At 30.6% G+C, this 27,953-nt stretch overlaps 1 protein-coding gene across 1 annotated transcript; it reads left to right on the forward strand.

Moving 5' to 3' along the window:
* The first annotated feature begins 79 nt into the window (after positions 1-79).
* On the forward strand, positions 80-27,828 carry Rab21 (RAS oncogene family member Rab21). Its single transcript, XM_075373948.1, has 4 exons — positions 80-418; positions 7,873-8,040; positions 12,905-13,023; positions 19,896-27,828. Exons 1-4 carry the CDS (start codon positions 275-277, stop codon positions 20,134-20,136), a joined length of 672 nt encoding a protein of 223 aa, XP_075230063.1. The 5' UTR covers positions 80-274; the 3' UTR covers positions 20,137-27,828.
* The last annotated feature ends 125 nt before the right edge of the window (positions 27,829-27,953 follow it).

The raw sequence follows: 27,953 nt of genomic DNA on the forward strand, positions 1-27,953 counted from the left end.
GTATAATATAAATGTAATAATATTTTTTATTCAATATATTTAATTGTTAAAGGCATTACACTTCCGGTGTGAACAGCTGATTGAAATTTTGTGAACTTTGGAGGTTTACTACACATCGAAATATGTTCAGCAATTTTTTAAATCGTATGCGATTTAATTTAATCTGTTTAGCAGCAGTTTGCACTTAACATAGATCAATATTAATGACGCTTTCTCTTATACCTATGTAAAATATTTTAACGTTATTCATCTGTGCTTTGTTGCACAAGCGAAAATGGCTAACTCCGACAGTGGAGCTTCATCAAACAATTACAGTTTTAAAGTAGTACTTTTAGGAGAAGGATGTGTTGGAAAAACTTCAGTGGTGTTGAGATATGTGGAAGATAAGTTTAACGAAAGACATCTTACAACTTTACAGGTGCGTTGTGTAATGTAGACTTTGAGTAAGTTTTAGATTGTAAATACGTATTTTTATAGTTTTGTTATAGTAACTGTATTTTTAATTATAAGCCGCATAATTTTGTAATTCACCCGGTGACTTTCGATCTCGTTCCCTGTTGTTTGTGAAGTGTAAGCTTAATTGTTTTTTCTGGGTTTTTTTCATTTCCATTTTTATTTGAAATGTTTTATAATTTCGACTACTTTTAAATTAGTATTTATGCTGTTGAAAATAATACGCCTATTATATTTTTATTAAGTAGTTAACCTATGAACATTGATTATATTTTTCATCATTCATTTACAATTTTACTTATCTACAATTGTTTTTATAATTCTTGGCGTTCTCTGTTTACCTTTTTCATTTGGCTGCAAAAAGTAGTTTACATATGGAAAAAAGTGTATTTCGATTTTTTTAACAAATTAATTTAATTTTACGTCGTCAATGGATTAATATTAGATTAGATATTTATTACCAAGGAATGGAATAAGGAAATTAGTTTAATGTGGCAAGGATTACATCAATTTATTTCATTATACTGTTTTCACCAAACTTTATTTTGGCTGTGATACATATAAAGCATTCATAAAGTTTTTATGAGTTGATTTCTCAGAATGTAATGTTCACTATACAGTCTCTTTGTAATGAACAGAATAAAAGTGTCTTTTAAGGTTGAATATCACCTGGTTCAGTGGTACTGGTATGCAGTGTCATCTTTTGTTCACTGAAGACGACAGTGAGAATATCGTGATAGTTTTTAGCAAGCCCATTGTTATTATTACTGCTGCTTTTACTTAGAAATAGTTCGTTTTTGTTCATTTTGAATAACTTAAGCTGTTATATTTATTTACATTATAAAATTCTTATGCCATTTGTTTATTATTTACAAATCAGTTGCAGAAAATGATCAATTGAAAATTGATCATAGGCAGATATGGAATGATTTAGAACTTTATTTTATTACATTCTATTGATGTTTGTTTGAAAACATAAAGTACAAATTTAATTCAATTTAGATTAAGAATGTTCATTAATGTTGTGTATAAAGCCATTTCCTATGGTTATGAAACTTACTTTATAACTTTGTTGAATGTAAAAATAACATTTATTATTTTATTGTATTAGCAAACTAATTTATGTTTAAGATGCAATAAAAATGAAACCAATTTATGCACGTTATCAGAGTTTGATTCTTGAAAAGATTCAGGTATGGAAATTAGTTTTATTAATAAAAAAAACGAATAATTTTAATATCCAAATTTTTTTATTCTGGTGTTGAAAGTGAAGTGGATAATTATAACTAATGATAACCCAACTTAGATCAGGTAGATCAGGTTCACTCGAGCAATCCAATGATTATACATGCATAAACTGGATACTGATAATACTGCAGGTTTAAATAACCCTAAGCCATAGTAATAGTAAATAAATAAATAAAAGATTGGCAGCCAGATTTTCACTTATCACTTGGCAGATAGTGTTACACTATTTTTTAATTAATTATTTAATTTTCAAGATGTAAATTTTGCTGTTAATAAATTGAATATAACATATTAAAATTAACTATTTTATGGTGATATAGATAATATACAGGTCATCCATCTACAATAGATATAAAATTCAAATAATAGCTTTTTACGTTACTGACAGAAAAACCTAGGATACTAGGACCATGAGTGTGAAAAATTGTTTGGATCCAGTTTAATTATTTCAGTGTCAGTTTTATTATTTCAATATTAAAAAATAAGTACAGTATATACTAACAAAATGTCAGAATTAAATTTTCTCAAGTTTTCATTTCTATAACTGTTTAAGTTGATTTTTGGCATACAGTTGTTTTAATTTGTTTAGTTGTTATTAGATGAAATAGTAAATTACTGTTATGAACTTTTCAATAAGTTTATTTTTCACCTGTAAAATTTAAGTTTATTTGTTATTGAATGAAAATAAAATTAGTTTGATTATTAGAGTGATTTTTAAATGGAACATTGTTTACTGTTATCAAACTTTAGTTTGAGTATAAAATATATTTTTCTTAATGTTTTGTATGTACAATTTTTCTTGCTTTTCACAGTCAGTGTTCTTACATTTAACATGGACACTATTGTCTAGTGTATAAAAAAATTCTTTGGCTACCAGTCATCTGCTACATCTGGAGAAGAATTGAATTACCCACACAACATTTAATACCCTCTATAGTTCATGTCTTCTCCAAAGAGAAAAATGATAAGCGATAATTTTACTGCTTCAGTTCATACCGAACAGAAATAAACTGATTATAAAAATATTAAACTGATTAAATAAATATTTTTAAAATAAAATAAAGATTAAAAGTATAATAACTACTCAAAAAATTCAAGTGTAACATTGTTCAACTGCAGATTTTTAGTAATCACTTAACACCTGTAAACAAAAATAACACTTAAAAAAAATTCCAGCTTTTATTTATTTTTTTAAAATTTTAAATAAATAATTCAGAGGATTTATCTCCTGAATAAATGTGTATTGTTGACAGCAGATTTTCTTTTAAACTGTGATACGATGCTTGTATATTTATACCATTCATAATGAATTGTTTATGATATTCCCCTTCCTGAATGTTTCATTTATATGTGGTTAAATAGACATGATATAACATTTATAAGGTAGGCCATCTCTTGAAATAGGAATATCACAATGTGCAGATATGATAAAAATACAATGTGAACTTGACTTTAGATTATGTATTGCAGACATTGATTTCAATAATTGATTCAATTACAGAAAATTGAATTAGTTAAATATGGAATTGCAGGATCTGAATAATTTATTGGATGATCATGATCTGAAGGGTTTTAACAGATTTAATAAACAGAATTTTTATTAATTACTTTTTATTAATAATTTTGTTTTTGTCTTCAGTCATTTGACTGGTTTGATGCAGCTCTCCAAGATTCCCTAGCTATTGCCAGTCATTTCATTTCGGTATACCCCTTACATCATCCTACATCCGTAACAATTTGTTTTACATATTGCCTGCACAATTTTTCCCTTCTACCTGCCCTGTCTGTATTAAAGCAACTATTCCAGGATGCCTTAATACCTGGCCTATAAGTCTGTCTCTTCTTTTAACTTTATTTTTCCAAATTCTTCTTTTGCCGCAATACCTCTATTTGTCACTTTATCCACCCATCTGATTTTTAACATTTTCCTATAGCACCACATTTCAAAAGCTTCTAATCTTTTCTTCTCGGGTTCTCCGATCGTCCAAGTTTCATATAAAATATGACTAAAATGCTGAACATTTTATTCCAGTCTAGCATCTTTATCTTTTCACCTTGCACTGTTACTCCGGATCTAAATTGTTCTTTAACTGCTAGTTCTATTTAAAGATTAAAAAGTAACAGGGATAGGGAACATCCTTGTCAGACTCCCTTTTTTATTACGGCTTCTTTTTTATGTTCCTCAATTATTGCTGTTTGGTTCCTGTAAACATTAGCAATTGTTCTTCTATCTCTATATTTGAACCCTAATTTTTTTAAATGCTGAACATTTTATTCCAGTCTATGTTATCGAATGCCTTTTCTAGGTCTATAAATGCCAAGTATGTTGGTTTGTTTTTCTTTAATCTTCCTTCTACTATTAATCTGAGACCTAAAATTGTCCCTGTACTTTTCCTGAAACCAAATTGGTCTTCTAACACTTCTTCCACTCTCCTCTCAATTCTTCTGTACAGAATTCTAGTTAAGATTTTTGATGCATAGCTAGTTAAGCTAATTGTTCTGTATTCTTCACATTTATCTGCTACTGCTTTCTTTATTATCATGACTATAAGACTCTTTTTGAAATCCGATGGAACTTCCTCTTTTTCATAAATATTACACACCAGTTTGTATAATTTATCAATCGCTTCCTCATCTGCACTGTGCAGTAATTCTACAGGTAGTTTGTCTATTCCAGGAGCCTTTCTACCATTCAAATCTTTTAATGGTCTCTTAAATTCAAAACTCAGTATTGTTTCTCCCCCTTTCATCTTCTTCGACTTCCTCTTCTTCATCTATAACACCATTTTCTAAGTCATTTCTCTTCAATATATTCCACCCACCTATTGACTTTGCCTTTCGTATTATATATAGGTGTACCATCTTTGATTAACACATTAGATTTTAATTTATGTACCACAAAATTTTCCTATCAAAGTTTCCATCAAGCTTTTTTGTATGCTCCGTCTATTTTACCAATGTTCATTTCCCTTTCCACTTCTGAACACTTTTCTTTAATCCACTCTTCTTTCGCTACTTTGCACTTTCTGTTTATAGTATTTCTTAATTGACGATAGCTCCTTTTACTTTCTTCATCACTAGCATTCTAATATTTTCTACGTTCATCCATCAGCTGCAATATTTCCTTTGATATCCAAGGTTTTCTACCAGTTCTCTTTGTTCCGCCTAAGTTCGCTTCTGCTGATTTAGGAATTTCCTTTTTAACATTTTCCATTCATCTGCATTTTCTACCTTATCTTTTTTACTACTTAGATCTCTTGCCATGTCCTCCTCATCAAAAATCTTCTCTACCTCCTCTTCCTCAAGCTTCTCTAAATTCCACTAATTCATCTGACACCTTTTCTTCAGGTTTTTAAACCACAATCTACATTTCATTATCACTAAATTATGGTTGCTATCAAAGTCTGCTCCAGGGTAAGCTTTGCAGTCGAGTTGATTTCTAAATCTTTGCTTAACCATGAAATAATCTATCTGATTCCTGCAGTATCACCTGGCTTTTTCCATGCTTATATTCTTCTATTATTATTTTTAAACTGGGTGTTGGCAATTACTAAATTGTACTTCAAGTTGGTCCCCTCTTTCATTTCTTTTGCCCAGCCCATATTCACCCACAATATTTCCTTCCTTGCCTTTTCCAATGCTTGCGTTCCAATCTCCAACTATTATTAAATTTTCATCCCCATTTGTTTGCATCTTCAATTTCTTCATATACACACTACCTCATCATCATCCTGGCCACTTGTAGGCATATAGACGTTAACTTTTGTTGTTGGCTTAAGTTTTGATTTTATCCTTATTACAATGATTCTGTCACTATGCATTTTGAAATACTCTACTTTCTTCCTTATCTTCTTATTCATTATGAAACCTATTCCTGCCTGCTGTTTATTTGAGGCTGTGTTAATTATTCTAAATTCACCTGACCGAAAGTCGTTTTCCTCTTCCCACCGAACCTCACTAATTCCTACTATATCTACATTTAACCTATGCATTTCCCTCTTTAAATTTTCTAACCTACCAACCTTTTTTAGACTTATAACATTCCATCCTCCGAATCGTAGAATATTATTTTTTTTTGTGACCACTTCCTTAGTAGTCCCCTCCTGGAGATCCAAACTGGGGACTAGTTTACCTCCGGAATATTTTACCAAGGAATCTTTGTTTACATGAAAATACAGAGAGTTACATTTTCTTGGAAAAAAAGCAGCTGATGATATTTCAGAAGAAATATTGTAAATTTGCTTAACAATATTTTGAAGCGTACATTTAGTTTTTGATAAAAGGACTGCTATTTTGGACACTTCACAGCTTGGAGCATTTATTTGTGGTGTTAATGAATCCATGTTGCACAAGAATTATTAAATCTCATAAGCTTGGAAGATACTAGGTGAAGATGTTTTCCTAGCCATAAAAAAATGTTCATCAGAGGTTGTTTACTTTTAGTGTGATCCTTTCCAGATTAACAATGGATAGTGTCGGCTTTGATGGAAAAAAATTGGTATTTCATACATCAACAATAATTTGCGCTCAAGCCTAAATTTTGTATCTATAAGCCAAGTCATGCATGTTATAAAAGCAGTGAACTATATCAGTTTGCACACTCTTCAATATCACCAGTTTGAAAATGTTTAAGCAATTTTTTTGAGTTATAGAAAGAAATTGAGGTTTTTATGAGCAAGGATAATGTGGCTGTACCTGAATTAAACTATGAAGAGTCGTTCCGAGACCTGTATTTCTTAGTAGAAATTACAGAAAAATTGAATTTGTTAAATATGGAATTACAGGGTCAGAATAATTTAATTACTGATGTTTTCAATCTGATTAAAGCATTCCAAATGAAATTATTGTTTGAGAGAGCCATCTTAAAAATAATAACGCAGATTTTCCATTGCTGAAAGAATTGCATAATAATAATTTTTCAAAATTTTCTGATGAAACAAGAAATTTAGTAACCTTTAATTGTCATTTTACAGAACCAGTAAATTATGAGAAATAATTTGAGATGTTCAGCTCTCCATTTGGCATTGATGTTTTCACTATTTCAGAAAAATCACAAATGTAATTAATCAACCTACAATGCAATATTGAATTAAGTGAACACATATACTCCACAATTCCAAAAATAGAATTTTATAGGAAGTACATAACAATAATAAAATTAACTAACATCAAATGTTTCACCCAAAAAATTCAATCATTTGTGAAGCTTTTTTTCTAAAATGTAATGTAACAAAGACCAAAGTAGAGTCAATAACTGATATAGATCTGTTTTACCAGTTCTGGTTGTGTGTGCAACTTTATTGCCACCAGCTTGTTGCCTATCATGCAAAAGTATATTCTTCCCGGTAGAATAATTTTTAGCAATTGCTGGAAGACATATAATTGTTTGCAACACGAGGGCTACCAACATTTAGCGATGAACCACAAATATAATTTCATACATCTGGATACAGGAGCTCATACACAATTTAACGTACGTGGTGAGAAGTGCGTTCAAACGTTCCTTGGTATGGAAATTGTAAGCACCACTTGCACAGGCATTTCACAGAATTCTTTTTCAAAAGAACATACAGGGTCTACAAGACCCGAGTTCATCATTTATGTTCCAGTCTTTCTTCACTGTATCGTGACTGTATGATGGAGTTGCCCAAAACAGCTGACAACAACGCTACTGCCATTACAGATTCTAAGTAGAATTCTAAGTTAATTTCTGACTTTTGAAACTTGTATTTTTATTAATTATAACATACTTCAATTTCAAGAAGATTAAGGTTGAGAGGTTGAGGACATTCAGGCTCACAATTACCCATTTTGTTATCAGTGTGTGTATTCTTTTTATATCTGGTTTAGTATTGTAGTTTTTTCATGTTTATACCGATTGACACTTTCAGTGACCTCTGCAATTCAAACTAATAACTTACAAAAAAAAAAATCAAGTATGAAATTTTTTGTGAAGCCAGATTTGAAAAAAAAATTGCATTTTTATTTACGTGCACTTATTTATTTTCAAAGTATACTTTGTATTTATGTTGCAAATACTACTCTGTTTAGATGAAATTTGGAGAACAAGAAAATCAATAAAGATAATAAAGAGGCAATTCATTATTCTATGATGCAATAGGCTGTCAGTTAATTTTTTTTTTTTTTTTTTACTTAACCTTTTTTTTTCAGGCGTCATTCTTAAACAAAAAACTTAATATTGCTGGTAGAAGAATTAATTTAGCAATATGGGACACAGCCGGTCAAGAAAGATTTCATGCTCTTGGACCGATATATTACAGAATGTCAAATGGTGCTATTCTTGTGTATGATATCACCGATGAAGACTCCTTCCAAAAGGTTTTTACTCAGTTTATCTGTAATCATTTTCATTTAAAGTTATTAATTATATTGTAATTTTGATGTATGTTTTTTGCAAAACATTAAAAGCTAATTTTTTATTTTAAGTATCCTAAATTCAATTTTAGCCTGTTGTCACATTTAGTGCTCTATCAATCAAATTAAGTTAATTTTTTTGTTGCGTATCAGTTGCCTCATAATTTGGGGTTATTTATTAAGGATTTGAGTCAAATCTACCTTTGAGGTCCCTCTAAGATACTTGAATTTTACTCATGCATTTTTTTTATTTTTAGCTTACAAAAATAATATCAGAACTACAGAAAATTTAAATAAGAAGATAATCTACCATCATAATAAAAATGTGATTTTTTATAATTGTTTTAAACATTTTTTTTAGCATTTTAAAATATCCCATTTGATTTTTTTTTAACAGATTTTATCAGTTTTTAATCATTATCCTTTATCTCGGGTAATGAGGTAAAAAGTCTTCCTTAAAAATATGAGTTCTTTTACATTTTTTATCATCTTGATTATGAAAGTTTTATTTAATAATTCATTAGAATGGGGGAGTAGTTTTTATAATTAACTTAAGAAAGAAGTACTCAAGTTTAATGAAGAATATTACTTTCATTGGCAATTTAAAAATATGTTTCATTTTCTCCCATCGTAATTGTTAGTATTGTATCGCTGTAGCATAATGAAATAAATAATTAATGAAATTAAAGATATTTTGAAGTGGAAATTTTCAAAAATTAGTTAGAAGATTAAACAGTAAACGGTTATATATTTCCATACACCACCAGAGTCTTTGTTCACATTCAGTAACAGTAACTTTACATAATTTCTTTGTTTTTCTTTTTATTGGGACACCAGTTTTTTTCTTAACATCTCTTGTGAATTAATTTTTTTTTTTTTGTAGAATGGTTTTTAGTCTGTCTTTCAATAATTTAAATAAAAATAAAACTAAAAAAAAGTAACAAAATAAAATTACTACAGTAAAACCAGTTTTGAAGAAAGTGGATTAAAAAATAGAGAAATATACTTTTTTAATAGTTTGACGTTAAGGGGTTAGTAATTTGTTGATAAGTATGTGTAGAATCATAGTCATGTTTAGAAGTCGCTGATATCATTAAAGTCACTTATAAACATCAATCAATTTTTAGAAACTTTTTTTAACAATAATTAAAAAAAATTTTTTATTGTAAGAGAGAATCACTTTCTAATAACGAGAACTAGCAATTATGAGGGAGTTTGTGAGTGGGACTTTTGAAAGTAGGTGGGTGAGCTTAAAATATTGTCAATTGATGACAATTTTAACTCTTTTATCTTATTTTAAAATAGAATACCTTTTAGTATATATGGATAGTCTTTGTTCCTTTTAAGAAAATAAATAATTAATAAAACTAATAATAATTTTATTTTTACTACCAAGGAAAGAGGTGATACTTAGAAATAAGAACACTGTTACCATTCATAACTTCTATATAAATGCATTCATAACTTTATATATAAGGCCGAAAGTTTATATGTTTATTTGTTCTCACATCACACAAGAACCAACTGATCAATTCAGATTTTCAGGATGCATTCATTTCATCCCAGAGAAAGTTTTAAACCATAGACCTAGGTCTCCCCTAGCCCCCTTGGGGGTGAAGCTATGAATTGAAGATATTCATAAAAGAAAAAAATATTTTAAGTATAAGTAGGATTAAAGGTATCCAAATTGCACATATTTATAAAACCAGTCATAATCTCTTAATTGTAGACTAAATCTACAGAAAAACATATCCAAGATTTGTTCTACATACTTTCAAGGTCAGTGGAATAAGCATGTGCAGGCAAACCGACTCTCAATGCAGTTGTAGTCAGTCGAAATGTGGACCCCACAACAGAAGGGTTCAGTGTGTGCTTTGGTTAGTGCAGTTTCAATCAGTTACACTTGTATAACAGCATGTATGAACTGAATTGAATATCAGCCTTCCTGTAACCAAGTCTGTTTGTTAGTGTTTACGGCATTGTGTAAAGATGCGTTATTTCCAATGAATTCAAAGCTAGGGTTGGGTCTTGTTGTTTGTTACAGTCTTGGTAAATTTATTACTCTGTTTCGTATTGGGCTTGTCATATGTGTATCTGTTTGATTATATTTGTTTGGTTTATTCGAGACCTGGCGTCAGTCAGACGGGGGGGGGGGGGGGTTCTGTCATCTTAATATTGGCGTGTTTATTTCTCGCATTATTTATTGCTGCCCTCATACACACCCATTTCTTTCATTCCCGGGCGATGATAACGATCATTCGTTTTTCGCCCAAAAAAAAAAAAATTTCTTTCATTCCCATAATAATACTTGCACACATCTCTTGTCTTTTACACACACACTCTCCTGTCCACTGCCTAGGTTTGCTTCTCACCACACCACCATTTTGGCATTCTAGTCCAGGCTTTCACGTTGTGCGGATCCACAAGGCTGATCCTCCAGCCTTGGAGGATCAACTTGCAATTGTCTCTGTTGTATAATGTTTAAATACTTTCGTCTTCATACTCTCATAAATGTTGTGGTATTTCTCTGTCGAAATATTCTCTAGTTCTACTCGTCAGTGTTTCGTGATTTCACCGATCTCTATGTTTTGTTTTGCCTCGTTTCTTTGTTAAGTTAATCTTCAAATTCAGTATATTACGTCTCTGTTGAAAGTGTGTCAATCACTACAAACTGCCAATTCTATCGATGCTGAATCTTCTCTAGCTGCTGATTACATTTTCATCGATGCAGTATTCTCTCCAAACTCATTACTACAAATCGGAGATGTAGTAATTGAACAAAATGGTCTTGTTCAACTTCTAAACAACGTTTCACCTCTCTATTCTTGATACGCCATTGTAGACTACGCCAAGGATAAACTGTATGTATTTTGTGTACTTTAATTTCACGAGTTCATTTTTTTACCAATATTCATGTGTGATTGTTCAAATCATTCATTATTTATTATATTAAACAGTTATGTTATTAGTAAAATCATTGAAATACACAGCTAATTGTACATTATGTAGTTCAATTCAAGTTTGGTTTAAAAAACCATTTTATTCACTCAAGTGTAGTCACGACAGGTGGCTTAGATAAGGTTATGTTATTATTGTTCATGTGCAACATGTTTTATGTGCTTACTTATTACAATTTGTTTTTATTGTACTTGACTCTATCATTCAATTTAATGTTATTTGTTAATCGCAGAGATTAATTATTAATTATTATCTACTCATGAACCGAATTCATTTTACTTCTCTTAAATTAATCTAAAGAAAATTACTCCTGATGTGAAGTTAGGTTTTTGGACTTTTTTGTAATTTTATATTTTCAAGAAAGCTTATTTACCAAAATGAACTCTATTTATATGTTTACTTATTGACTCTTTTTTATACTGGGAGATTATCGTGGCTTCTTTTTCTACAATAAACTAGAATTGCTAGTTTTAATTATTTAATGATAAGTTTGTTGTTCATAAATTAGGAAAGGCCAGTGCCAATAATAAGAATTGTTGTAATTTATTTTTCTAAGTTAAGGACATTTGTTCATTGCTAATTTTCATCATTACAGAATATGTCAGTAATGCAACAGTTTTCCAGTTACACTATTTTTATTGATGTTATGTTTATAAGTATCTAATTGAAAATAAGGTGTTTTATGTTCTCCTGTTTTAGGCTTTGTTTAATCGTAGATTCTCAAAACTATTAATGAAAAATGTTTATTTTCTGTATTTGTCATGTATTATTATAACTGATATGTTGATTCAGCTGATTTTTCATTGTATAATTTCTGTATAGAATTAAGTTATGTTTATTTCATAATTTCTTTTAATTTTTTAAGGTTATGATTTAACATAAGTTTAGTTGTTTTCTTTCTAATTAAAGTCCAATTTCTTTTGGCAAATACGAGCTGTGTATCATTTTTATTTTTTTTAACTTTACTCAACAGTTAGTAAGATATGACTTTACAAGAAAAAGTGGAAGCTTGCTTTCACAAATTGGAAAATCATCCAAAAGTTTCAGTTAGTGATGAAATGTGGGTTGTGTATGCCTTGCATTTATTGCCAGTCCTGGAAAGTCAATTAGATGGGTTAGTTACAAACAACAAATTTGTTCCACTGTTCACGACATTAATCGTAAGCGGCTCTGTTTGCAAATATACAAGTCAGGAGGTGTGGTGATGAAGACAGAGCCAAATGAGAACTGCCTCAGCTGTACCGGCAGAAGATGACTGACACTGTAGGGCTCTGGTGGCCATCACTACAGCAGACATTGTAGCAGGGACCCAACTGCTGCTGAGGGAAAGCTTGGTTTGATTCCAGTGAATAAGCCCTAACTACTCTAGTACTGCCTCCAGGTCCAGCCAAAGGACTTCTTGGTCTGCTTCTGGTGGTGATCCATGAGAGAGTGGTTCTCACTTTGCCATGCCCTTGCTTATAAAGCCTACTATAAGTAGTGAGCATGATATGCTGGGTGGGTAGAACATGTGTGCAGGCACGTAGGTGGACTGTAAGTTCTTAGGGCTATGATGAGGTAGCCTTTCTCAGGGCTTCCTTATCAACACACAAGTTACCTTTTTCAGAGCTAAGGTACCACATGGTTCTAAGGCACCACATGTTTTTGAAACCATTTGGCGACAAATATAATACAAATTTTAAACTGTATGCAAATACTGAAAAAGTTTATTATATTGCAAACTATTTACTTATCTTATAAAAATGACTATTTATATATGGTTGGACTAGTAAGCAAGTAGTGATGAGTTAATAATTGTGTAATTAGTAATTAATTTTGATTGAAATTCACTGAGTTATTGTTTTATTTATCTGTTCATATTATTGTACAGGTTAAGAACTGGGTAAAAGAGTTAAAGAAGATGCTGGGAAGTGATATTTGTTTAGTAATTGCTGGTAATAAAATTGATTTGGAAAAGCAAAGAAATGTTCCTATTGAAGAAGCTGAAGAGTAAGTTTTATATTTTTATCATTGTATAAAAATAAGTTGGCCTTAAGGCAGATTACTTACACTATCAGTCTCATTCTCCTCTATTTCCAGTTAAACTTTTAAGATCACTGTAGCTCCCATTTCTTGTTGGATCATCTACAATATTTACCCTTTTCAAGCTTATTTCTTTCTTGCACCTTCTAGAATTGTTTTAATTAATTCTTCTCTCATTATACATCCCAGCTATCTAGCTTTGCTATTCTTATTACTTCTAATTAAGCTTTTATTTTCATTAACTTAACATATAAATCGAAAAGAGACTCATTTTTTCATTTTTCACTTGTTCTGTCTAACCATTTAACTTCTCCAATTGAAATATGTGCGAGGAGAATCCTCGCACATATTTCAAATGACTTCAGCCTTCTTTTTCCCTTTTAATAATGTCCATTTTTCTAATCCTTGCAGATGCTCATTCCAAACATAACACTCATCAAAACGCTTCTTGCCAATTTTTATTCTTGTTTTTATATATATATATATATAATATTAATTTTGTTTCTAATACCAAAAGTGTATGATAAACCAGTCAATGTCAACTCCTAGCAACTCATATGTCATCTCTGAATCATTGTTTTCAGTTATCTGTTTGATATCTATATATCTATCTATTTGATGTCTGTTTTTATCTCTGTTGATTTTTTCATGTATAGCCTTCTATTTTGATTTCCAAACCAATAATTTCTTATGGGAACCTTGTTTTTTTACAAAAGTCAATAAGCTTTTTTCCATGTGCCCAGTCCATGTTTCCACCTAGCTTGTTCCTCCTGTCCTTCCTCTTTCATAAATTTCTCTACTAGTTATACATTACTTTAACCTCATCTTTTTTATTGGTTGACATGTACATTTGTATTAAAAGCATATCCTTTGGGTTCATTCCTATCCTAACAGCAGTTGTCTGATAATTAGTAAAGCGTGTTCTTTGTACACATTTTGCTACTTAATTTTTAGAATGGTTCCTACACTATTTCTTCCTTTTTTATTTCCTAAATATATCTTACCACCATCACTTATTGATATCATCTCACGTATTCTAATTATATATTTTCTGTTTATTTTCATTCTCTTTTAAAATTTTTCTAGTTACCTGCATACAGATGTGTTTTTACATTTTATGTTCCTTTTCTAGCAACTCATTTTCACCCCCCGACGGGGAGTCTTATCCTTTAAGACTTTGGGGGTTGGCATCCCCACAGGCCTAGCCTCTGCAGCTTTTCTTCCCACTACACACTGAGCTGCAGAACACTTTTCCACTATACACCTACGTTACACCAAGAACACTACGCAAATTACAACATATACCCTTACACAACTACATAACAACATTCAACACAATTTTCTTCTACATTTACACTCGGTGGTGTTGCGACATCTTACGAAACAACCGTAACCCAAGATGGGAACTATCATGCCAATGGGTGAATGCCTCTACGTAGTGAGTCTCGAACGATGTCTTCTGGGCACCAGGGCAAACCCAGTTGTATTTAGCTCTACCTCCAGTACACGTGCGCTCTGTTGGAGTGGTCCGTTATATCGCCGGTACTCGTGGGACCGAAATGTCAGTTCCAAATAATAATACTATGATGGTTGGTGGTCCACCTGACTAAACTACCATTTTTAATCTTGTGAAAAGACCCCATTCAGCCTTGTCTGACGAGGATAATAGCCTGGTAGAAGAGAGTTCATTAAATTGTAAATTTAAAAACATACATTTCGTTGTTCTCTGCAATAATCAGGAAGGCAGCTCCCTCCAAAAGGTCTGACCTTTTTTTTATAAACAAAGTTATAACAACATCAAGCAGTGCCCTGAAAAATATTAGGAAGTTACGAGACGGATCAATTCTGATCGAAACTTTTAATGATGAACAGAGTTGATCTATCTTACGTCTCCGTAATATGGGTGGTATAAATATCAGTGCAGAATGCCACAAAATGTTAAATACAAGCCGGGGAGTAATATTTTCTTGAGATGGATATGGATATCACTGAAATAATTGATGAGCTTCTTCCCCAAGATGTTGTTGAAGTGATGCGTATAATAAAACGGCAGAGCGGAACAGAAGAACTGACATTCAATCTCCCTGTTCCACCAGAGAAGATTAAAGTGGGTTACCTCTCGGTTTGGGTACAACCATTCATACCCAACCCACGGCGATGTTTCAGATGCCAAGGATATGGTCACACTACATTTTGCTAAAAAAACAGATCTGTGCTCGATGTGCTAAAGAAGGTCACATTGACACTAACTGCGAAGAAGGTGAAAAATGTGCAAACTGCAGTGGTTTACATACAGCCCACTCCCGAGATTGCCCAACCTTTAAAGAAAAAAAGGCACTTCTGTTCCTTTTTTTGCGTAGTGCTGGGTTAATACAAACATTTAATATTGTCACGGATATTTTTTGTCCTGGAAGAGTTTTAAATAAGTTTGTTTTTTAACTTAGTTTTAAGTTTTATGTTTTTTAGCTTTTTTTAGTCCTTTTGTTATCTGAGAATGGGCCTTTTACACCCATCTTAGACCTTGTTAAATTGTATTTATTTTTGATTTTATTTTCGATTTTACCTGTGATATTTGTTTTAAGTTCTGTTATTTATCCTTTAGATTAGTTTAATTTCTTTTATTTTTTTTTTCATAAAAAAATCCAGGCGATGATAACGCGTCGACCTTTTTCGCCCTCAAAAAACAAAAAACAAAAAAAACTTATTCCCACAGCTTATCAGCAGTTTTATCTAAGAGCATTTAACAGAAGAAAACTATGCTGTTATGCTAATTAATACTTGGGAAGATTATTAGGTAGTAGTAATCTGTTATCTTTTTACCTTTAGTTCAGTTGCCCCTAACATGGGGAATAGGTACTGATAGCAGTTGCCTTTAACATAGAGAATAACAACAATTCTAAAACTGCCCCTACCTTGAAAATAGATACTTTTTTGTTGAAGTACTTCTTAGTTTGGCTTCTGACTTTCAACTTTTACACTTTGGGAGGCCATTCCACTTGCTAAACTACTGCCAACATTCCTTTCAGGATCAATGGAGCAAATACTCAAGGTCCATCACTTGTGTCAAGATCCTTACTGATGATTTATATATGTATATCAAATACATATTCATTGTAGTGTCCAATCACAGGTCATGAAAAAAAGAAGTTACAAAGAGGCTTTCAGTCCTAGCCTCCCTTGAGGTAGTTCCCTTTTGGAATTGCTACCAGCAGCATTGTTATGTTTGTCATTGTATGCTGTTGCCACTCACATTGGGATTCTTGCAGAGGCATCATTGGCTTGAAGAACAGTCAGAAATCCTAAGCAGCCTGGTGAAACTGAGGAATTTAATGCTTGGCAGAAATTTAGTATTAGACATGAGAAATTGACAACTCCAGTATCATAATAAAACTGTCTCTTCAAGATTCCAATAGCTCTGATCTCTTACATCAAATTGGACCATGAAGATTATGCAGAACCTCCAAATAGTAATGTTTGATGGCAGTTTTGTGTTCTGCTATATATTTTTGATATACAGTTCCACAGTAATTGATGGTTGAGCATCATTTTCACTTTTCATTTGGTTTGCTTTCTTCAGCCTTGGGCATGCCAAGTGTTTACGCTAACGGGTAAAGTTGTTTTATTCCAATAAATTCAAGGTTATGGTCGAGTCTTGTAGTTTACAGGCTTGGTAAATTTATTTTGCATTTTTGTAAGGCTTATCATACGTGTATTTTTAAAATAGGTTGTTTGGGTTTGTTTTCGATATCATTTCTCTCAGCTTCAGCTTGACTGACTGTTGCATCATCATATTGGTGTCAGCTTATTTCTATCACGCATTATTTATTGCTGTTTAGTCTTAATGTATATATTAGTCTTAATTTTTTTTTTTTATTCTCACCAATTTCAATATTGTCATAGTTCCTAGAAGTCTATTTCTCTTTGTCTGCCCTGATGTCATTTCTTCAACTTGTGCGTATTGAGAAATTATTTTATCAGTCTTACGTAATTCTTTAATGGTCTGCTTGCTTGTAAATTATTTTTGTTTTGTCTTCGTTCCCGAATTCCACAAGTTTTCTCTAATCGTTCTAATACTAACACTTAAACACTACCTCGTGTTGCCAACACACACTCTCTTAGGTCTATTGCCTTAGTCTGTTTCCCCCTCTTCTCAGCACGCCACTATTTCTTCAGTCCGGAAAAGAATTTCCTAGTGTGCGGACCCACGACTCGGTCACTTCTCTATCTCGTACAGTTGCAGTTCAGATCTGACTTTCATTATGCGAAGATCGTGTTTTCTCTCTCTCTCTCGATCATTCACCATGTGCCGTCGACTGTGACCTTTCTCTCTCATACTTAATCTTTAAATACTTTCGTTGTCTTCGTACTCTCATAAACGTTGTGGTATTTCTCTGTCGAAATATTCTCTAGTTCTACTCGTCAGTGTTTCGTGATTTCACCGATCTTATGTTTTGTTTTGTCTCGTTTCTTTGTTAAGTTAATCTTCAAATTCAGTATATTACGTCTCTCTTGAAAGTGTTTCAATCGCTACAAACTGCCAATTCTATCGACGCCGAATCTTCTCCAGCTGCTGATTACATTTTTCATCAATGCAAATTCTCTCCAAACTCATTGCTACATATCTGAGATGCTACGTATTATTCAACTTCTAATCACAAATTGTTACATCTGTTATTTTTGATTCGCCATTGTAGACTACGCCACGGATAAACTGTATGTATATGTGCACTTCAATTTCACGAGTTCATTTTTTACCAATATTCATGTGTGATTAAGGCATGTTCAAATCATTCATTATTTATTTCACTCAAGTGTAGTCACGACAGGTGGCTTAGATAAGGTTATGTTATTATTGTTCATGTGCAACATATTTTATGTGCTTACTTATTACAATTTGTTTTTATTGTAATTAACTCTATCATTTAATCTAATGTAATTTGTTAATCGCAGAGATTAATTATTATCTATTCATGAACCGAATTCATATTACTTCTCTTAAATTAATCTAAAGAAAATAACTCCTGATGTGAAGTTACGCTTGTAAACTTCTCTGCAATTAATATTGTAATTTGTTCTAGTAATATTTGTTGTTTTTATATTCCATTTTGTAGTTTGAATAATATAATGTATTTTATTTATTTAAACTGTTTTTAGCCACGTATTTTTTAAATGCAGTAATTGTAAAATAAGGTGTCTTATATTCCTTTGTTTTTCAGGCTTTGATTAATTGTAGATTCTCAAAACTATTATTTGAAAAATGTTTATTTTCTATATTTGTCACGTATTATTATAACTGATATGCTGATTCAGCTGATTTTTCACTGTATAGAATTAAGTTATGTTTATTTCATAATTTCTTTTAATTTTTTTAAGGTTATGATTTAACATAAGTTTAGTTGTTTTCTTTCTTATTAAAGTCCAATTTCTTTTGGCAAATACGAGCTGTGTGTTCTTTTATTTTTGTTAACTTTACCCAACACCAAGCTTAAGGTTCCCAGTCTGACAGGTAGGAGGACATAGTAACAAACACAAAAACAATGCACCCGGTAGATATTACAAAAAAGGGTTATAAAAACTGTTTCTAGCAGTACAAGAACCACAAGAGTTATTTGTGTGGAACCAAAAAGGGTCTAATTCAAAGAAGATTAGAATAGAAGCCACTAGGTAAATTTTTTTTTTCTTTCCCTATGAGGAAGAGTGATACTTAAAATAGAATTCAAGTATGGGGATAAATCAATAAGTACTCAAGTTAGGAATGAAAATGCAATTTTTTCAAAAAACAAATTTTTTTCAGTATTATCTTTTAGGAGGATACACTTTACCTGTAATTTTTTTAACACATTTTTTAAAATTTAATTTAAAAAAAAATCTTTCAAACTTCAAAATTGGCTTCTGTCTTGACAATCACCTCTTCATTTGAGCTGAATTTTTTCCTACAACCCACACAAGAATCATATCATGCTGGCCTGGGCGCTCCTCATCAAAAACAGATGTTGAGCCACATTTAAATTCTTTTAACCAGTATCTCACAGTTGTCATAGTTGGTGAAGAGTCCCTAGAGACAGAATCCAACTTCGCTTTTATTCTTTGCACATTTTTCTATCCAATAATAAGAACCGAATTACAGATCGATATTGTTCTTTTTCCATTGTATCGAAAAACACCAAATATGTTTAATACAAATAGTTGTCAAATAAAAACTAACCTGTGAATCAGTCTGAAATTTTGTATGGTGTCATCTGATAGATATACTGTAGTAATGCCAGCTTTCCTCAGCAGTGCCACCTGTCTTCAAACAAAGTACTTATTCATCCACGTACTTCTCCTGTAGACCTAAGGTGTTGTTTATGATGCTTAAAAGCACCTACTTTTACATTTCACTCTTATCATTTATCTGCCAGTAATTATTTTCTTCCCTTGAAAAATAGTATAATAAATTTTTAAAGATGGACTTTTCTTCTGCTGGAGCCTTGCACATTAATAATAACATCGAGAACAATCACTATCATTTGCCCATTGTTAATTACCTGTGATATTGTTTTAAAATAACTGTAGTAATGGCTTCTATTTACAATAGTATGACATCATCCCATTTTTATATATCTTATCATGATAGTATCATGCTGGTGAGTGGGAAAGCAACCTTAACTTTTCATATAATCTTAATTTGATCAATTATATCCCTTGTGATTTATTTTATCTTCGTTAAGAATATTTGTGCGTTATTTCTGTTTAAAGAGATCGCCTAAAGTATTATGTGTGGAAAGTAATCAGTTATAAATTTATTGAATTATAGATATACACATTATGTTTCATTCACATTTTTATATTGTTTACAGATATGCAAAAACAGTAGGTGCTAAACATTTTCAAACTTCTGCTAAATTAAATAAAGGTATTGAAGAAATGTTTCTTGATTTAAGTCAGCGTATGATTGAAAGAGCTCAAGAAAATGATTTACAAAAAGCAAGTGAATTGGGTCGCTCTAGTAGTATGCGTCGTAACGTAGTTGTTGTCGATGATGAACAAGCAGCTGAGACTTCAACTTCTAAATTAACATGCTGTGGTAGTACCACCTAATAAATATAGTAGTAATTATTTTATAATAATAATAATTATTGTAATGTAATTGATATATTTCCTTGATATTTATAAAAAGAAGTGAAATCTGAATATCAAATGTTTTTAACGATACTGGCACCGATTTATATAATGTGATATAATTGAACAATTTACATTACTTTATTATAATTTTACACCTAATATATAACTATTGTAACTATTATTATAGTTGTTATTTATAGATAGATTTTCATCATCATCATTATTGTTATTATTTTTGTTATTACTACTGCAGACTTTCCTTTAACTGATTGATGTTGGTTTCTTTTTCTAAGTTTTTAATAAATTGTCAACACTTTTGACAAACTTAATAGCTTACCAAGATGTTTGACAGACATCAGTCAGGTGGATAGCAATTAGGCATGAATTTGAGTCATGATGTTATATATTTCTATAATCAATTAATTAGATGTTTTATTAATCAAAGAATATATAAATAAATTTGTGATTGACAGATTTGTTTTTTTTTTTTTTTTTTTTATTTTAATGTTACTGAATGAGGTTTCTTCTATAAAGTTGTTTTAAGTCAAGCAGAAGCGAGTACGTAACACTAAAATTTATTTAATCTCCAACACAGTATTTTTTGATAATTTGTAATTATTTCCTTTATCAGTCAATCAGTTTGAAGAGTTATCTTGATTAAGTCAGTTCAGAGAAAGTCTACAGTGTTACATTTCATCCTAGTAATTTGCTAATTATTAATTTGATTGCTGGAATGTTATTATAACTTCTGATTAGTTATGAAATATAACTATTATATTGTTTCACATTTCAGTTGTACCTGAATTTTAGTAAAATATAATGTTGTAAAAATAAATTTTAATTAAAATAAATTCCTATAGATTTTGATCCTGTTTGTGTAATATACTTTTTCATTCTTTTAAGTGCTTAGCAGGGCTTATTTGTCCTGATGAAAACTTAACATAACATTTCAAAAGTGTTCAATTAGTAGTTCATTTTTAAAATATCTACTGAAAAAGTGCTTAAAAAAGAAACAAGTGTTTTTATTGCAATATTTATCCAGCTATTGATGCAATTTACTGTTCCAAACTCCAGTCTTCTACCTTGCCAATCATCTACTTTAGGATCTCATTTTTTCCTTGTTTCCTCAACATCATCCATCTATCACCAAGTCTGGCATCCTCTTCCTTTCTCCATCAAAATTCAACTCATATCCTGTTAGGCTACCTTCCCTTTCCCATCAACAAATGGATGGCCGTACCACATTAATCTCTTGAGTTCATTACCATCCAGAATCAAATCAGTTACTGCCATTGTCCTTATAACATCGTTGGTCACATGTTGCAGTTGAGAGACTTAACAGTTTGTTTGAGAAAACCGATTTCTATTGTTGTGACTCTTCACTTAGAACTTCATAATCTCCTTTCATGAGTCGTAATTGATTTCTGAATTACCCTTAATTTATGGTGACTGTCCGTACTTGCTTTGACCCCATTATTGAATTCAGTTATCCTACCACTTGTTTCCCTAGGATTATTCAGTGCTATTTTCTGGCCAGTTAATTCTTTACTTCTCACCACACCCAAATACTTAACATCACTACATGCTTTTATTTGCTCCTGTCTAGTGTTCAAATTTATCTCTAGTTCCTCCCATGACCAGACACTTCGTTATGTCATATTTAATTTTTAAAATACTTTTATCATATATTCCAAATGTGATCTGTCAGTTGATAAAATTCTTTGGTCATCTGCAAACTAGTCTATATAAAAATTCATCACCAGTCTATTATCTCTAAGTACATTTGCAATTCCATTCTTTCAGTGCTTCGTTTGAATAGATTTCTAAAAGGGTAGAAGGTAAATAATCTTGCTGCAACCTTCGGATTCTACAAATTTAGAAGAAACTGGTTTCCTAACTTTCAAACATGAGTAAAACTTCTACAGCCTGAATATGTTTCTTATTTAACCCTGTCAGTTGAAATTATTTTGAAAATCTTTTGTTAAGGTACCATATTATAGGTCTTATGATATTTGAGAAGATATTTCAAACACTTTATCCACACATGATCTGGTTATGAACCTAGTTTGCTCTACTCCAATCACAGCATCTGCTTCTTCTTTTCCTTGACAACACTTTCCATACAATCTTTTTTCTGTTACCATTATTCTGATTCCTCAATTTTACCACTAATTCCTTTTACCTTTGTAAAAAGTAGACTATATATATATATCGTCTGTCATTTTTTAGGATGTGCCAGCTTCTGTTTCTGTTGAATTTCTTTCCCTCCAAATAGCTATTAAATATGTCTGATAATATTTCAACCACACAAGTTTGATTCTTCTTTGGCAACTCAATAAGAACACCTCTAGAATAAGAAAACGTTCAATTCTGTGTGACTTATAGTCTTCCATACCTCTTCTACAGTTAATTGACCCGGCCAGTGCCCTAATATCATTACACTCATGGAAGAATCTATGCAGGAACACTTTCTGATTCTCCTATTTCCTAGTAGTAATCCTGTCACCTTCCTAACTCAATAATCCCCAGTTATGCCCCACTAGACTTAATTTCTCTCATCACACTTGATCCTATGTACATTTTTTTTTTGCTTTTGCTCAATCTTTTTTATTTCTCTGTTCATTTTCCACTAAAGATCTCTATTTAATCTGGGTTAACAACCACTTTGATTATAACATTTTCTTGTCTGCTACAATAACTCAATTTCTACATTCACAATTCATTGTTCTTTCCCCTAGGATCTGTATCCACTAGAGCCACTGACACTGTTTGGTACAATACGTGTGATAACTAATCATGCTATTCATTGCAATTCCAGTGACTCCATATTTTTATTTCCGTACAAGCTTCAAATTATAAAGAAATTCAGTCAAACTCTGAATCAAAAGATACAATCTATGCTTCATGGTGTGTTATTGCATAACAACTTTGCCTGCTCTTTAGGCATTTTTGAATCCCTCGCTATCATAGACATATTGCTCAACAAATATCTGTATTACCCTCCTAAATCATCATCATTAGTCTTAATTTTAGTTAATTGTTTAAAAATGATCAATTATTGGCCAAACATAATTAGTATGATGCTTCCATGTAAATTTATGAATGTTAGTATGCTTAAAAAAACGATTCATTCATAAAAAATGTTGACATTTCAGTAAGACTTAACCACTGTCTTTTAGCACTTCCTCTCCATATAGCATCATCAGTTCTATTCCCGGTTCCAGCATTCAGACCTTCAGATACAATAATTTATATTCTACTATGTTTGGGTATCTAACACATGTCATAATCCATTTAATCACTTCCCAACTATTTATGCTTATTGTCCTAAACTTCTTGTGAACAGGTGTTATAATTTCATCGTTAGCTATCTCACTGTAACAAAATGTCTTAGTTATTTCAGTATCCTTTCATTTTATTTTTTTATTGTCTATATATATGTCAACTTTATAAATATTCACCTATTATACTTTATAAATATTTTATATTTTTTAAAAACTCGCTCTTTTTTTGTATTAAATCCTTGAACATTCCATGCCACTAAATGAATATTATAGTTTCTTAATCTTTTCCTGTTGATGCTTCTAGTTTTAGCCATTGTTTCCAATTCGGTTCAAGACTGATTTTTTTTGCGGTGAACAGTTTTCACAAAATATGGGTTGCAGGCTCATAGCTTCAACCTTCGACTCTGAGAACAGAGTGATTTTCTTTAAGGGTTGCCTTCCTTAGACATTCATGATTAAGACTAAACCAAACATTTCTAAAGTTTCTGGCGTGAGGTCTGGGCTTCGTACATGAATCACATGCTATTGTTCAGTTATAAAAATTAATTATGTTTAACATTATAACTAAGGCCTTATTCATAAACTTAATAAAATATAATAGGATCCCATTAAGATGGCATTGTAGAAGAAAAAAATTATTATGTTACTGAAGGTATTGTTAAAAAATGAGCAACGTATGATTGCTACCATGTTTATTATATATCAACTTTTGTATTATAATAAAAATGCTGAAATTTTCTTTTGAATGTGATTCTCTAACTCCAGATCCATTCAAATTAAGCTTTAAAAAATAAAAATTGAAATAAATCTCATTTGACCTATGCATTTAACATATGTTGTTTGTCTTCTAATGTTCTGTGCCACTGAAGTTTTGTATATTAGTGCTCCTTTTGTGTAGTCACATGTAAGAAGAAAATTTGAAAAGTACGTAAGGTATTTATATTTATTCCAATATTTCTAATATTGGATGATTTAAGAATACAGTTTGCAGCGACTATCAATTTTTATCTTTTAAGGAAGTTGGTATTTATATTTACTAAATTGTCATATATGTCAGCAATACAGCTGATTTTCGACGTCGAAGGTTCTAAAGTTCAAATTGTATAGATTTGAATATCAGACAGGGATACAAATGTATTTTGATGGTTGGGGTTCAATTAACCACGTCTTAGGAATGGTCAGCCTGACTCTGTACAAGACTACATCTCATTTATATGTCATGCATATTATCCTCATCTCATTGGGCGGTGGAAGGAATTGCTTATTGTTCATTTGTTGAACAGAATTGCAACATATACATTAGGAAATTAAATAAAATGCTGTAATTACATAGAGGTATTTTTTCTTAATAATTTCAGTAATACTGTCAAATAGTGTACTCTGGTAACATTTTTCATTAATCTGAAAGGTTCTGTGATAGAAGGCATTCAGACTTTGCATTTTTCTTACATCATAAAATTCATCTTAATGTCAAAAAAAAAAGTAAAAAGTGACTGTACCTGATATGAGCCTGTATTCAGTCAAGTAATAAATTAGTAGGATAAAAAATCTGTTTGCAGTTTAGGACAGATACCTCATGTGAAAAATTTTATGTTCTAATTAATGACTAACTTTGACCTGATATTGTCGTCATTATAAAATTTCCTAATTAGCAACACATTAAATATACAACATCGTATCTACGGAAAGTAAATTACAGTATAATTGTTCATTTATTGGTTCAATATGAATATTGGCAGGGCCAGCCCTAGCATCTATGCTGCTGTAGGCAAACCCAAAAAATTTCCGCCCCCAAGCTTCAAAAAAACTTAAATTTTTCAAAAAAAAAAAAATTATAAAAGATCTATATTAAACAGAAAAGTGCATATAATTGAGTTAAGACAATACTACTAACACAGATTTACAGAAAATTGTTTTATAGCAAAACAAAATTTACATTTTTAACAAACTTATAAATTAAAACTAGTACCTATTATTTTCAGAGATAGTTTAAATATACTTTTAAAACAATAAACAAAACTAGTACAATAATATTATTGTACTAATAAATAGTAAATAGTATTATTTTCTAGATTCAAGTAATCAAAGTATATTTTTGTGGGTTGTTTATTTTTTTTGCACTCTAGTTCATTTTGCCGCCATAGGAAGTTGCCTACCCCCTAGGGCTGGCCCTGATATTGGCTCCAGCCATCTCATTTCAGAACCATAACAGAATATAGTATATATAAGTAGATGTGTACCACGTTTATTATCCAACCAATTGGTTAATTCATTTAAACAAAACTAATTTAAAAAATAATAATTATGTTATGCACATTCAAAAAAACAGAAAATTTTAAAATTTGTAAAATAAATGCTTTTCTTAAACTAAGATTGTTTTATACATTATTCTAACAGAATGAAATTTGTGATTTGCTTTCTACAGACTTTTCACCAGAGAAGATTGTTCTTATTGAAAAATAAAAAAAACATTGTGCCATTTAAAAACTTGGTTTAGCTTTTCAAACTCTTACTTACTCATTTATAACTACATGTTTGATCACCCCAGTAATAATTAATGTTTAATGGATTTCTTTTTCCATAATTTTATCACAAGCTTATCATCATTATTTTTGTTATGAGGTGCCAGAAATAAAATTTAAATCATCTTATACTTTTTTTTTATATTAATGGCACTAATGGATGAATGTGTGATTGAATAAACAATCAATTATGATATACATATGATGATGACTTGCGCTGTAAGAATAATATATTTCCTCTTTTATGTTGACAGAAAACAGAGAACACCTTTCATATAAATAAATCATTAACATAAAAAAATGCAGTTTGTTTATAATCATTGCTGTACTTTTTTTTAATAAAAATAAGACAAATTAATTGTTTTACCAACATTTAGTGTCCTCTGTCTGAAGTGTTTGTGATTAACAGTTGCCTGTAATAGGGAGGTGTCCATTAATAGAGGTTTCACTATATTTTTTTGTTTATTTAAGTAGGAGTTTAAGTCACTGACTAAAATAAAGAAGTGACATTAGTTACTGAATTGACCATGCTTTAACAAAAATTTGTAACTGAACTACATATTCTATTATGAACCTCTCTACCGTTTATTTTCTCCTCTAAATATAAATAAAAGTGGCAATTCATCAACAGTATTACAATTTGGTATATTGACCTTTGAAATAATTATACCTAACAAATAGCAGCAGTTTTTATAAACAAATAATGTTTTGTAGTACAAATTATTCTATTTGTAAAAATTTGTTTCCATTTTTTATACTTTCTTTATGAAATAATATATCAAACACAGATTTTATATGTAGTTATGTTGTTGCATCAGAAAATGGAGCATGTCTTGGCTCTAACTGGATTGAACTTCAAAAGACAGTGAAAAACTGTAAATCTATTGTAATTATGTATTTTTTTTTATCATTACATGCTGTTTATATTGTTTTGAGTTGAGTTCATTATTTAACTCATGCATGTTGAAATGGAAAATGTTTACCTTATACCTTCTCAAAATCGAAACTTCAGTAATTCACTTTAAAAAGGATTAATATCTGGACAGCCATTATTGATTGGAAAAATATTATAAATGTTCACTTTTCCAACATGAAGATTTTTTGGTATTATGTTACAAATTCATTATTTTACCTTCAGATGAAGTTAAAGAACTCTTTCTATGCAGAAACACAAACATCTTTATTTATTTGAATTAGTATTTTATCAACTTTGTATAAATACAATATAAAGTGTTGAAACAGTTTTAAATTCTTATCTGGAATACATATCCAAATTGCTTATGTTTTTTTTTTTTTTATGTGTAACCACTTGTATTTTCATGTAGAAGGTTGATAAGGCCTAGCTGAAAGGTTTTGTCTAATGGCTGTTGTATTGTTTGTTTTATACTTAACAACATGTTTACATGGTAAATATAGGATGCAGCTACCTACAGGCCCCAACTGATAAAGCATGCCCAGATATCTGGAAGACTTCCAGATTATTAGGTAATTTTTTGTAGTATTAATATATTAATTAGTAATCTGTCAATGATATTATATTAATTGTTTCACTGTTTGTTACTGTTATTATGTAATGCATATTAAGCATGGTTAAATAAATAATTTATTATTTTTAAATGTATAATTATTTTTATTCTTTAACTTAATATAAATATGTAAATAAAGTGTTAATATTAACTTTAATAGATATAAATATATATTTAAATAAGCTGAATAAAGAATTAATAAATTATGATTGTATCTTTCCTTTGTAATTTAATTTAAAACAACAAATATATTAAAACAAAAAATTTTATGTATTTACTTTTATTGTACAACAATATTGTATAAAATGTATGAAATATAATTTATATTTTATAGAATTGCTGTTGGTTTCTTTTTTTTCCTTATGAAGTAACAAAGTGAACTATGTGAGTGTCAGAAGACATAACTTATAGTTTCTGAATTATATTCCTTACTGCATCATCTACTAGACAGCTAAATTATA

This window comes from Lycorma delicatula, chromosome 8 (assembly GCF_047948215.1).
Source record: "Lycorma delicatula isolate Av1 chromosome 8, ASM4794821v1, whole genome shotgun sequence".
Classification (NCBI taxonomy): Eukaryota; Metazoa; Arthropoda; class Insecta; order Hemiptera; family Fulgoridae; genus Lycorma; species Lycorma delicatula.